Source organism: Fistularia commersonii, chromosome 34, assembly GCF_037954325.1.
Source record: "Fistularia commersonii isolate RoL2024-O1a breed Wild chromosome 34, RoL_Fcom_v1.0, whole genome shotgun sequence".
NCBI lineage: Eukaryota > Metazoa > Chordata > Actinopteri > Syngnathiformes > Fistulariidae > Fistularia > Fistularia commersonii.
Window position 1 is genome coordinate 9,544,586 of NC_141317.1, and position 13,872 is coordinate 9,558,457.

A 13,872-nucleotide genomic window follows, 5' to 3' on the forward strand; every position below is an offset into this window, starting at 1 on the left:
GTGATCCAACGCGAGCAACGTCTGGAGAAGCTGTTAGTGCTACATAAAAAAAAAAAAATGTGTGAGAAGAGGGTGAAAATGGCAGGGCGCTGGAAAGAGGTGATTATCATGTAATTCTGTGGGGATTTTTTTTTACCTTGCGGTCACATACAGCATCGTGAATCACAGGGATGCAAAAGAGCACGGTCGACAGATGCTGACCCGTCATGCTGGATTGCAGATTTTGGGGAGGGACCTTCTGTCCGGAGGAAACTTGCACATATGGGCTACTGATGATGCATCTGGCGGCGGGCCTCCTGAGACGCACTCGTCTTGGAGTGTGCAGATGGGAGCGGATGACACAAGAATGTCTGTGTGAATGGAAATGTGTTTTTGCACCAGTGGTCGGGAAGCCCCCGCCCACAGTGGTTTGGGATGGGAGCCTTGAGCATAAGCGGTTACCTCCATATCATCTGGCTCAGTCAGACAGCAGCTTATGTATCTTTAGATTCTGTGCCGCTACATGTATTCCAGTGATATGGAATATTTCGAGGGGGTTAGTGACGACTTCAAATCCAATTTTTCACATTTCTATGGACTACTACAAATGGGCTGCACCCAATTCCTTTTCTGTGTCTGTGCACCTTCGCCACAGTCTCCTGCAGGCTGTGTGAAGAGAATAGCAATTGTGTTGCACTACTTGTTAATTTGCATAAATTTCAACCTGGACAGCTTTATGCACGGGAGGTGATCCATCACAAAGTGAGAGCTCTGCGATTGTCAGTAGTAAATAAAGACCAACTCTGAATTTGCATGAGTTATGTCTCCCTAGAAATTGCCTTCCAAGACAGTCCTTGTAAACTATGTAAGCACACATGGGAGGCAGATTGCTGACATACTGTCGTCTCGTTTCGGCTTGGAAATCCACAGAAAGATAGTCCTTCCCCTTTTCTTTCCCCATCGCAGTGACATGTTGTGCCGACGCAGCCATCAAGCCTGTGACGAGGGTTCGGCAAACAAACCACTGACGACCGCGGCTCAGCACACAAACCAGATCCGATTGTTAAAAATGGGATTCGATGGAGAGTCAAAACTGCAGCTGTATTGTTTTGAGAAGGAAAACTAACTTGGCGCATTCTAATTTCAAAACAAAGGTCTATTCAGTACGCACGTCACACAATTTGAGACTTTAGACCTTGTTAGGATTGCTGCCTACTGCTGTTTCATTTGCTAACATAATATTTGCCATGCCTCTGTTTTCTCCAGGAATTACAGCCTCACCTACAATGGCTTTTCTTGATGCCACTGAGATGCATCATAAGTTGAAACAGAATAAAACTGGTAACACATAGATTTTGTTCAATTCATGCAATTCAGAGAACAGAGTGATTTTAATCTATACCTTCTTTACCTTTCGGCTGCTCCCTTCAGGAGGCGTCACGGCCGCTCACCTGCCTCCATCTGCATTTTTAACATTACCATAATATGGTGATGGTTTCTTACATGATTTCCCTTATATTATGATATATATTTCCAGAAAATATACTTTTACTTGCGCGACGTAATCACAATTTATCTATTTTCTTTTCGCGAAGGGCCAATCCGTTCTGTTTGTCCATCCGGCTTCCCGTAGCTTCGTTGATTCCCTGCTACTTCCGGGTTTTTATGCGCGCCGCGGACTGTATTGTCCGTATTTTTTTTGTTTTTCTACATTTGATTTTCCAACTTTCGGTCTTTTATTCACAGCGTTTGATCGGAATATGAAAGTTTGTGCAACCCCGGTACGTCCACGTTTGAAACCAATTTATTGCAACAATTATTTCCGGGGGAAATCAGCGAATTTTCCAGCGTAAATAAGCAGAATAGCGCGAAAAAAAAGCCTGATAAGATTTATCGGATAAATTCGTGACGTTGCTAGAACTAGATATTTTCGCCAGAATCCTCTTGTACTCTCTCAGCCTCCCCAGATTTTATTTGAATCCCCTTGAGTCACGTTAAAACGCCTGTTTTTGGAAAAAGGAGACTCCAGAATGGCTGAGGATGAGGAGAAAGGGGATAAGCTGCTGGACAAAGAGCAGAATACAGTCCTTTTAAATACCACTACTTCCTCAGAAAGCCCCACTGGGGAAAGGGATGATAAGACGCCAGTGGAAATGTGTCTAAGCAGCTGTGAAATCCAGACAAAGACAGGTCATAGTCCAGGTCACGCCGACACAGAAGATCCAGGCTGCACCTCCAAGATGCCTCCTGGCTGGAGAAGAGAGGTCAGGCAGCGAAGGAGCGGCAAGACAGCCGGGAAACTGGACGTCTATATCACAAGGTGATTCTGTTTTCTATTAATCCACCCGCACGATGCTTCGTATATCTAATTATTTGTTTATTTTGAAGTCCCCAGGGGCAGACGTTCAGGTCCAGAGCATCCCTGCAGGCTTACCTCAAAGAAGGTTGGGAAAACGTCGATATAAACCTCTTTGATTTCCGCACCGTCAAGAACGACGGGAACTCTCCGGAAAGAGTTTGCACCGTCCGAGCGAAAGCGCCAAGGAGGAAGACGACCTCGGCCGAGGGACGGCACGGGTCCACAGAAAAGCCGCCTTCCAGAAAAGCAAAAAAGACCGTTTCGTCCTGCAGAAGAGATGCAAAGGTCAAAAAGGTCGACGCTGAGAACGCGGATGGAGGGTTCGAGACCGGGAACACGATCCCGCCCTCGGCGTCGGACCACGATGCCGAGCCGCGGAAGAGCCCGCAGGGGACAGGAATACTGAGAGAGAAGATTCTCCGACGAGCTCCCGCCGCCGAACAGCAGGGAGCCGACGAGAACGGCCATCCGCCCGTCCCGACCCTGGAAGTCCGACCCGCAAGCGACACCGAGAAGGGGGACGAGCCTGGTTCTGAGAGCGGTGCCGGTGCAGAGAGTCATTGGGCCGCGGAAGAAGAGACGAGACCGCCTGGATCCACCGGTGGGGACGCTTCTTCACAAAGAAGTAGGAAGGACTTTCACCCGCCCAAAGGAGTTTGTTCATCCTCTCAGGAGCTTGGTTGAAATGGTGGACTTTTGGGAATGATGTGAAAAAAATGAATAAAATCGCAGTCAAATAATGATCTGCAAATGAATAAATAGTTACATCAGTTATGCTTGTGCAGTTTTCCATATCTTTAATGACGCCCCCAAACGCATCTGTGATGCTGGAAGTAACAGCCTCATCCATAATGTCGTCGTCTTTCCTTTATTTTACCTGAACAGAGTCCAAAAGCCAGGAAGACAAACGGAAAACGAGCCCATATTTTAGCAGAAAACCCCTTAAAGACGGTAAAACCCCAAATTTTAACACAATACAAGTACGTCTATGTGACACTCATTGAAAATGTACTGGTGAATGTGCAGGTCTCAGCCCGCCCAGGAGGAAGGCCTTCAAGAAGTGGACGCCGCCTCGTTCTCCCTTCAACCTCGTGCAGGAGACCCTTTTCCACGACCCCTGGAAACTCCTGGTGGCGACCATCTTTCTGAACAAGACGAGCGGTAAGACTCGACGGCCGCAAACGCGCAGCTCTCACAACGCAGGTTTTCTCACCCTGAAATATAATTCCAGGTAAAATGGCCATCCCAGTACTCTGGCAGTTCTTCGAGCGCTACCCGTCTGCCGAGGTGGCCCGGGAGGTGGACTGGAAGCCCATGTCTGAACTCCTGAAGCCACTCGGCCTCTACGAGCTCAGAGCCAAAATCATCATCCGCTTCTCAGGTAAAAACGGGCCGTTTCTTTGAATCCTCGTGAAGCCGCTCTGCCGTTAACAGAGTCCCTCTATTTTTTCTCATCAAGACGAATATCTATCCAAACCATGGCGATACCCCATCGAGCTGCACGGCATCGGGAAGTACGGAAACGACTCGTACAGGATTTTCTGTTTGGGTGAATGGAGACAGGTGAGCGTGATGCTAACAGAGTAGCTAACGTTAGTCAAAAGGTAGTATTTGTACAAAAAAAAAAAGCGGGTATGTGTTCACACCGCTGGCGTCGAACAAAAGAGGCGCGGTTCATTATTGGAAGCCGGGGTCGTCGGCCGCCGCCCACACGAGGAAAAAGCGAAAGCCCAATTAGCTGCGGGTACCTTTTGATCTACAAAGCAGAGGAATTAAAGTGTCTGGAGGTCTCCGTCGCAAACGGGGGTGAGCCGGAGCATCGGGAACGCTCGCAGACCGACGCAACTTTGATCACAACTACAGCCCTTGATCTGAGAGAAGGGTTTTTTTTTTTTTTTTTTGCTCCATTGTAGAAAAGGACACGCAAAAAGGGGCCGGATCCTTCTCAAACTAGCCAAATGTACACTTCAATCCAAACTTGCTTTGGTTGACTCTGTGCTTTTCTGTCAAAAGGTGACACCTGAGGATCACAAGCTGAACAAATACCACGCCTGGCTGTGGGAGAACCACGTGCAACTCGGGCTCTGAGGACAGTCGCGAAGATCCAACCGACCGCCCGAAGTCAGATGACGACACGGCGACATGCAGGATGCATCATCACCGGCATTCTCTGGCAAACAAGATGTTTTTAAGACTCATTTTATTCCCAAATCAGTTCTGTAAGCAGGGTAATGAAGATATCTTGTGCCCAACTGTTCAACTTTTAAAATCAGGAAACGTAAAAAATGACAATTCCAAGTTCAGCAAGCTATCTGGAAAGCTGCTGCCAAAAAAAAACGAAACAATGCGATACAATAAATAACAACCATACATGAATATCTTTGGTGAAAACACCCCAGCGTGCAGACTCCCTTAACAAATGCACAAAAATGCAGAAACATTCTGAGGTCGGGAAGGGGTTTTGCTCCGAGCCAAAAATCTTTTCATCTTGAGCGCAGCCATGCGTGGCTTTGCACGCCACGCAGCAGCTTTGGATTCCCAAGGCAACCGTTGCCACCGCCATGCCCGGCTGTGTACACGGGCGGCTCAATCTCCGACTCCCCTTTTGTTTCATTTACATTTAGAGTAATAGGAGTGTAGCTTTAAGCGGAAATCCCTTCCCTGGCCGGGCGACGTTTCCAACCGAACCAACTCGCGCCGCAAAATGAAACTGCGTGAGTTTCGATCCTTCTTTTTCCCGCTTTACGGACTGGAATTCTGGATGTGAGCGCGGCGTGTTCATCGAACGTTCACCTCCACAGCGGCCATTTCTGTAGCTTCCACCCCGGCGTGTGTTTCCCGTGACGCAAACGCTGCCCGACGCGGACGCCGCTCCCTGGCGGTCGCTCCCGCCACGCCGTCCATCCTCCCCCCGTTGCGGACGTGCAACCAGGTGAGCAATCGCACCGAAATCCATCCATTTTGCGCACTTGTTAAAAGAAAAGAAACAAAATGTGATTCTGTAAAGAGTATTCCGCGGCTCAACCCTTTACATCCGCCGACCGTCCGCAAACGCACCGTCAGCCTGGAGACTCCCACAGCTCACCACCACAACCACCAGCGGGCGCTGATCATGCAGAGGAGGGAGTACGACAGGTCGTAAGAATTGACAGTTGAAGAGTACAAGCGGCGGCGTGTTTGCGTCGGGGTTAAAAGGTCGTCTGGCGCGGCAGGTTTCACACGATGTGGCGGAAACCCCTCTACGGGACCGGCGGCGAGAAGGAAGAGTACAGGTGTGTGGTTCGCACCGTCGCGGTGTTAGATCTCTGGAGGTCAGCCGTGACAAAGAGGCGGCCCGTGCTTGCAGGAGGGAGCTGCGCGAGCATCTGAAGGGCCAGATGGAGGAGAAGTGCGCGGCGTTGAGGTCACGGCTTGCCGGCCGAGGGCGGGAGGCGGAGCGTCTGCGCGAGGTGGACCGGCTCGCCATCACCGGAGAACGGGAGCAGAGACTCCAACACAAGCAGGCCATGTCGGCTTTCAGGGACGAGAACAAGAGGGTACGCTCTCACTCCTTCATGCATTATGCATCCACTTCTGCTGCAGTTCTTTTGACCCACACACACACACACACACACAGGCATCCAGAAATTGTTCTAATGCTGCAAGCAGTTTTGAGGTTTCTCTCTGCTGTATGTGTGTGTGTGTGTGTGTGTAGCTAATGGAGCAGAGCTGGAGAGACAAAGCTCTAATGCGCTCCCAGGAGGCCCTGGAGGAGAGAGAGCTTCTCCGCCTCACGCCCATCAACTGGAGTGGAACTCTCAAATAAGCTGAAGTGCAACATCCTGAGGCGGAGAGGGCTGGAAAACAGGCGGACATGTTTTTGTAGTTCTGAAATGAGGACCGGCAGACAAACATGCTCTCTCTCTCTCTCTCTCTCTCTCTCTCTCTCTCTCGTGGAATGAATCCGGCCTTAAAATTGCTTCCCGACAACCGAGTCCTGAAACTGAAACAGGGGTCTCCTGGATTCTGGTCTACTGCAGAGATAACTGGAGATCAGATGGCGTCACCCGTTTCACCCTTAGCTTGCTCCGCACGTTTTGCCCCGAACGCCCGTTTTTACCGTGTGTGAATAAAAGATGTCGCGTAAAACGCATGAAAAATAAAGCACGCACAGTGACATTTTATTTCAAAGCAAAAATCTATGGAGTGGACGACCTTCCACACTGTCTAACGCAAACATGGACGGACAGATATGTCAGTGTATCTGGGCGGTGCTCGAACCCTTAGTGCTATACGCTATAAAATTATGACCGAACTGGACCCCCCCCCGGAAAAAGTGAGCAAAGTATAATACAGTATATTGTTTTCTAATAAATATTGCTTTGAAAATAAATTAAAAAAGGCAACAAAAATGGCTTGCATCTTCATAACAATCGCTGGTATTTTAAGCACATTCCCTTTAAAAACTTTTTTTTTCCCCCCTTGCAGCGATGTGTCGATCCCTGATTTCATTCTCCTACAACCAGACAATAAATACACACCGTGGGGGTTTCTCTCATGTCAGCTCCTTTTCATGCATTAACACTAAAAACAATCATTCCCTATTAAAAAAAAATGGGCAGGGGGTCACGGTGGAATTTATCCCAGAGTTTGGACGCGCCTACATTTTGCTTGGATCAGTGAGCGGAACGGACGGACGTGATGGGAATACGAATAATGACATCATTACACGGGAAACTCTGGAGGCCGGGTCAAACATCCAAATGCATAATGGATTTCAACAATCAGTCGTGGTTTTCCACGGAGCCCCCGAACCAGGCGGGAGGGCGAAGGGGGGGTTAAGTTCCTTTAAATCAGTCCGGTAAAGCTTCGTTATTTCCTTTTTCAAGATTCACGGCGGCTCGCTCTTCCCTGCGTCGTCCTATTTCAGAAATACAAACGTACCCGAGCTCTTTCCGTTATCCCGGCTCCGAAAAATCCCCGAATAAATCCCTGAAAAGCTCAGACCGTAGAGACCGTCTCCCGACTCCGGAAGAGTCCGCTCTCGCCCGTCCTCGGCCTCGGCCTTCCTACCGACCCTTCAGGAAGCCGTCCAGCATGTAGTCCCCTTTCTCCGTCAGCCAGTACCCCGCCATCGCCGCCACGCCCCCGATGAAAATGGCGGTAAACACCATGTCTCCTTTCGCGGCCAGCGTGGCCAGGGCGCAGATGACCACGCCGAAGAACATCTGCTGCAGGACGAGGACCTCGTCGTCCGTCATGTCATCGAAAAGCCCCTTCTCCGATCCAGCTGGGGGAGGTAGGAAACACTCGGCGACCCAAATAAAGAGAATACGACGGGTGTGTTTCATATTAGCGACGAGGCTAACCTACCGGGAGCCTTGTTTTCCACACAAATGCTGTCTCTCCGAATGAAGCCGTCGGCGCAGTCGCAGTGGAAGGAGCCCACCTCGTTGATGCACGCCTCATTGAGTCCCGGGCAGGCGATGGCGCGGTCGCTACATTCATCGATGTCTTTAGGAAGAGGAGAAGTTGAAGACCAGACACAAAAAAAACCTGCTGGACAGCGACCGGGTGACGGGTTCATCCTCACCGAGACACTTCGCTCCTTTCAATCTGTAGCCACGTGCGCATTTCTTGCAGCGGGCCGGACCGCTACCCATGCAGCCCACGCAGGCCTGGTCGCAGCCTGCAACACGAGAAGGCGTGGAGGAAGGAAAGTCACAACTTAGCACGAAATTCTGCTCTGGGTTCACAACATGGTTTTCTTATTTTACACAGATTTCATTCATTCTCAGTAACGCTTGTCCTGCACTCGCTGGTGCTGCAGCCCATCCCGGCTGTCATTGGGCGAGAGGTGGACCAATCGCAGGGTCGCATATAGAGAAATACAACCATTCACACGTCTGGACAATGTGGGGTCTCCAATGAACCTCCTTGGAGGAACCCCATGCAGACACGTGGAGAACATGGAGACCTTCTAGCTGTGAGGTGGAGGCGCTAACTGCTGTACAGCAACACAACAACAGTACAACTGTGCTGAACAACAACCCCTACTTTTACACAAAATTATTACATGTAATCACATATATGTACTTATAAATACACACGATATGTGTCGCTTCAGAATCTGTTCCCTGTGCAAACTTTCTAGAAAACATGGACATCATTTCATTTCTGCACCTTGGAGCTTTGTCTATACCAGAGGTCGGCAACCTGCGGCTTTTTGACCCATCCGATGAGTCTCCCTTTTGAAAATAATCAAGTATTAAATTAAAATGTATTGTAGTTCGTTCATTTTAAATTTGAAGATGATTGCGCTCTTGTAACATCTAAATAAAACGTCTTCAAATATTTTTGTCGCTCTTAACAAACAATCGCATGCGCCAGTAAAAAGGCAGGATTTTTGTTTTGCTGCCGTTCGATCATTTAAGTTCGGCTTTTTTTTTTTTTCAGAAATACAAGAAAGACTCAAATAGACATGGAGTATTTTTGCTTAAAAGCAACCTTCAACCAAACGTCTTTTATTCAGAGCTCAAAATGTTTTGTTGCATGCAGAAATGTCATTTCTTTTTCTCTGCAGTTGTTCATCGCAGCACATTTTGCTTCTACATTCATACGCAGTGTAGAAAGGAGTTTCCCCGTACAGTGAAATTCCTACTTTGCGGTCTGCGGTGCATTTGGATACATATACATATACATCTCCATTCAGCCGCCGACAACCATAAAAACCATCTTTCGCCAAAAAAAAAAAAACAAAAACTGTGCAATATTTCATTTCATAACAGCTACACTACAATTTTTCCTTTTATCATACTATTGTGCACTCCTTACCTCACTTGTTACTAAGACACTTTATAGTTTCACTGAGACACTTTATAGTTTATAGTTTGTTTTTATTTCTAATTCTGCCTTTTTCTTTTTATTATTTATTAGTTATATTTTCTGTAAATCTGGCACAACAATTTCCTTCAGGATTCATAAAGTTGTTCTTATCTTATCTTATCTTATAGCATAAAGGCAAAAAGAAACTAGATAACATGATGTACCGTGTTAATTCATTTTAAATTTCAAAAGGGTTGTGTGTCTCCCGGTGTTTTCTTTACTGTGGGGGGGGGCTCTGAGTGGAAAAGGTTGCCGACCCCCGGTCGAAGCAAATACTTAAATACTTTTATATTTAACATTTACGACTGCAAAAAATTCTCCGTTGGAAACGCCCTTTAAAAAAGCCGTGGTCCTCCAGGTGGTGGAGGTCCGAGCAGTTACCTCTACATTCGTAGGATCCTTCTGTGTTGTGACAGTAGGTGTTAGAAGGGCAGCGAGCCAGCTCCGTCCCACACTCGTCGATGTCTGACGGACATCAACACAAAGACGGTCACTCAATACGGGCGCTGGAAACTGAACAACGCACGAGTTGTTATCACACACGCTCACACACTCACCCACACACTTGTTGTCGTGAAGGATCCAGCCGGGTTTGCAGTCCAGGCATTTGTAGTCCTGCGGCCCCGAGCATTTCTTACAGGAGTGGTAACAAGCTGCGACACAGGGAGGGGGCGACAAAATCAAGATGAGCAGCTGGTAGAATTGAACGCCGTTTGTTCGGATTCTGACTAAAAGCAGGAATTATATTTCCCTGTGCAACTGAACAGAAACGCTATTAAACCGTTCCAGGCGGTCGGTTTTGTTAAGCGTTTTTTAAATAAGAAAAAAATAATAATCCGTCATAAAAGAGAATGTGAAGTAATAAAGTGGTTTTATGAAGTGTATTTAACAAGATGGGATGAAAGTAGCAGCGGCAGCAGGAGATGGTTGAGGGACTTTTTCATTTGTCACTCCATCCTTAGCTTTGCTTCCTGGCTACACGCTTCATGCTACAATGTGTTGCTAAGTGTAACTTTGCAGCACTTTATTTCTAAACTCCATTTACGGACGGAGTGAAGTCGCTCCTCTTTTTAAAAAAAACACCAAACCGTCCCCGACCGGCTTTGAGCGACTGTTCCGCCGCCTCATCCGTCCACATTCCCGCCGCTCCAAATCCCCATAAATGTCTCCCAGCTTTTCACAGACGCCGATTACCGTCACCGTATCTCACCGACAACACGCGTGTGTTTCCATGATTCTCTCTGCTAGCTGGCCTTTAAACGCCACCTCAGAGACAGCGGCACTGGCGTGAAGCTTCCGCTGTACCTGCACAGGCTCCTGCGCTGTCGTTGGCACTCTTCTCTCTGTAGTAGCCGTCGGCGCAGCTCTGGCAGAGGCTCCCCGAGTATCCTGGATCGCAGACACATTCTCCGCCTCCCAGGCGCGTCCCCTCGCCCTCGCAGCGACCCAGCCCTCCACACACACCTCCCGGGCCGGACGGGCACTCTGTTGGGGGCGGGTGTTCATTAGGACTTTATCTTCAGTTTGGTTTGCAACTTCATGACTTCAGCTCCAACGGCGAATGTGTTTTTTTTTTTATTTTGTTTTCCCACACCTTGACAATCGGGTCCAAAGTGACCCGGTGGACAGCAGAGTCTCAGCTCTTCTATGCACAGCCACTCGAACAGGTCGGGCGCCTCCTGCTGCCTGCGAAAAGCATCACGCCGCGTTCACACATCGCGCCGCAGATCTTATGGGGGGAGAGATTTCAAAAATCTGTCACGTTCTGTTACCTGTGGAACCACCATGTCTCCACCTGGTCCTCGATCTGCTCCAGCAGCCGGTTGCATTCGAAATCGGCTTTTTCACAGGCGGCTTCCACGATCTCGAGGAGCCGGGTTTCACTGAAACAAAGTGTTAAAAAAAAAAAGTAAAAGCCACTCCCACTGCTCCTGCTGTGGGATCTGCTCCTCCCAGTAGCCCCTTCCTGCCGTACCATCAACATAAGAGCCTCATCTCACAAACGGTGAACAGGTTTTTTTTTAATATTATTAATTATGTTTTATTTAATTAAAATGCATTTGATGTTTGAGATTTTCCACTTCGGAGGATCTCATATTGTTGTCTCTACTATTGCGGCCCAGCAACATTCATACATTTGGAATAAATACAAACTTATTTTCCTTTTGGGCTTTTCCCTTCAGGGGTCTCCACAGCGAATCCACCTCCTCCATCTGACCCTGTTCTCTGGATCCTCCTCTCTCACACCAGCTAACTTTATGTCCCCTCTTGTCCGTCAATCTTCTGGTCTTCCTCTAGACCTCCAGTTCCAGCATCCGTCTACCAATATCTTCCCTCTCCCTCCTCCGTCCATCACCCAACCATCTCTGACCTTCTCTCCAGAACATCTACCATGTGCCGTCCCTCTGATAGACTCATTCCTGATCCTCTCCATCCTAGTCGCTCCCAAAGAGAACCTCAACATCTTCATCTCTGCCACCTCCAGCTCTGCCTCCTGTCTTTTGGTCATTGTAGATGTTTGTAGATCATCTCACCACCGTCTCCTCCACCTTTCCTTTCCTTCTGGCTGATGTTCTTCTAACTCACTTTTCTCCACCCATTCCAACCTGCTTGAACCCATTTCTCCACCTCTTCTCCACACTCTCCTACGCTCTGGACTGTTGATCCTAAGCACTTGAAATCCTCCACCTTCTCGATCTCCACTCCCTGTATCCTCACCGTTCCACACGATTCCTCTCATTCACACACATATATTCTGTCTTGCTGCGACACACCTTCATTCCTCTCCTTTCCAGCGCATACCTCCACCTCTCTAGATGTTCCTCCACCTATTCCCTGCTCTCACTACAGATCACAATGTCATCTGCAAACATCATGATCCATGGAGATTCCTGTCTAACCTCATCTGTCAGCCTGTCCATCACCACTGCAAACAAGAAGGGAATAAATATAAACGGTTGCAAAAACTAAAAGTCATCCGTTCATCATGCATCCATATTCATTCATTTGTGAGGGGAAAAAACCTGGGTGCAATTCAAGAAATTGAAGTGCAGCCCATGTTTACCTGCGTGCATATTTAGCCAGCTTCTCCTCCTCCCAGGCCGTGTTTCCTCCACCAAAGTTCTTGTTGGCTGTTCTTTCCAAACCCTTTCAGAAGGAGGACCAGGATGAAGCCACCGCGAATACTGAGACACACTCACGGCAACAAGGGAGTCTTGTGAGCCGCCGTACCTTGATGAAGCTCTCGGCGAGTTTCTGGCACGTCTGGCACGGCGCCGTCTGGACTCTCACCACCGACAGCTCGGACAGGAGCAGGAGAGCCGGCAGGAACGGCCGGGCCCACCACATGTTGCTGGGGAACATCACGCACAGATACAGTCAGGGACGACTCCAGAAACACTGCGTTGAACAACGATCCGGCCACAAACCGTCTCTCACAGAGTTTCCACCTTAATAAGAAGCATTATTATAATGTTAGCTTGTTAGAGATAGAATTTTCTTTGTTTTTATTGTCGTTTGGGAGAGGTAATAACCTGTTATTGCATATGTAAAGCGTGCACGCCAACGCTCCCACCTGCAACAGCATGGAATAAAGCTATTTGTAAGATTTATGAAGCTGAGATCAATATTGTGCCACCAGACTGCGACTCTGGATGGCTTTTCCTGCAGAGGTTCAATATCACACCCTCTGATGCTGTCTTTTATCCCTGGGTTCCCCATGCCACAAAATATCAGAGGATTTAGAGCATCGAAATGTTTTTCAAGCAGGTCTAATATGACGGAATAAGTAGGAAACATGAAAACTGAATGCTATGTAGAAATAAGCAGCATCTGCTTGCCCTGGAACTCACCGCACTGGACACTGTAGTCCTCATTTACAGTTGTTATTTAGAAACCAAATGAATCAAACAATAAGAGAACACTTTAAACTGCATCCGCGCTCTCTAGCAAAGTGTCCCCGAGGGATGCACTGTCACTAAAATCAGAATCTAATCCTTTAAAAGCGCTTTTAAAAGCAGCGGGATGCTGCTAAACCGCAGCCGCTGCTAGCAGGCTCAGCATCAGCACCAGGCTAAGCTAGCCCAGCGGCTAAGGTCAAGAGCTAGCACATGGCCTGGCTAACGCTGGCTAAAGCGGCTAACGCTGTGTATCCAAGCTATTCCGCCCGGGTTTCTCCGTGTCACGTCGATCGGTAAAACAAATATGTCCAGCGGGTGGATTGTCTTTTAAAACAGCCGTGCGACGGTCGGATCTGGAAGCGGGGCTAGCGGCGGGTCGATGCGGTCCTACCTTACTGCAGCCAGCGCCTTGACGCCGAGGACAGCCATTCCTGACTCACACGGCGCAGCCACGGTTTCATATTTCGACCTGGTGGGGGTTTTACGCCATCATTCGGGTCTTTTTTTCCCCGCAGACGAGCGGAAGGTCCGCGTCGCGTCTCGTCGGCTCTGCGGGTGAATGACCGAAAGGCTTCTAGTGGGTTCTGTTGTTCCCCCTCGCAGCTGAGTCTCTCGGGGTCGCAAGCACCGCCCCTCCCCGGGCGGACCCGGTGTGTAAACCAATCGCACCCGGCGGAGGTTCATCAATGAGCAGAAACATCCTGCTCGCAGGTGCAACTCAGATCATTCTGGGAAAAGGATACATAATTCAAGGTTTTGATCCTTGATTTT

At 48.6% G+C, this 13,872-nt stretch overlaps 3 protein-coding genes across 3 annotated transcripts; 2 read left to right on the forward strand and 1 right to left on the reverse strand.

The window, feature by feature from the left end:
* Positions 1–1,490: 1,490 nt before the first annotated feature.
* mbd4 (methyl-CpG binding domain protein 4) lies at positions 1,491–4,711 on the forward strand. Its single transcript, XM_086141328.1, has 7 exons — positions 1,491–2,299; positions 2,368–2,963; positions 3,224–3,289; positions 3,365–3,499; positions 3,570–3,719; positions 3,798–3,901; positions 4,352–4,711. Exons 1-7 carry the CDS (start codon positions 2,010–2,012, stop codon positions 4,424–4,426), a joined length of 1,416 nt encoding a protein of 471 aa, XP_085997454.1. The 5' UTR covers positions 1,491–2,009; the 3' UTR covers positions 4,427–4,711.
* A 264-nt stretch (positions 4,712–4,975) lies between these two features.
* On the forward strand, positions 4,976–6,962 carry LOC147214540 (uncharacterized). The gene is made up of 6 exons (XM_086141331.1): positions 4,976–5,052; positions 5,140–5,270; positions 5,346–5,473; positions 5,551–5,610; positions 5,685–5,874; positions 6,033–6,962. Exons 1-6 carry the CDS (start codon positions 5,043–5,045, stop codon positions 6,141–6,143), a joined length of 630 nt encoding a protein of 209 aa, XP_085997457.1. The 5' UTR covers positions 4,976–5,042; the 3' UTR covers positions 6,144–6,962.
* On the reverse strand, positions 6,473–13,829 carry creld1b (CRELD disulfide isomerase 1b). Its single transcript, XM_086141329.1, has 11 exons — positions 13,493–13,829; positions 12,434–12,554; positions 12,267–12,349; positions 10,975–11,085; positions 10,797–10,888; positions 10,508–10,687; positions 9,760–9,855; positions 9,584–9,667; positions 7,911–8,006; positions 7,691–7,831; positions 6,473–7,607 (listed from the first exon to the last, which is right to left on the reverse strand). The coding sequence occupies exons 1-11, from the start codon at positions 13,528–13,530 to the stop codon at positions 7,387–7,389; spliced, it is 1,263 nt and encodes a 420-aa protein (XP_085997455.1). The 5' UTR covers positions 13,531–13,829; the 3' UTR covers positions 6,473–7,386.
* Positions 13,830–13,872: the final 43 nt, after the last annotated feature.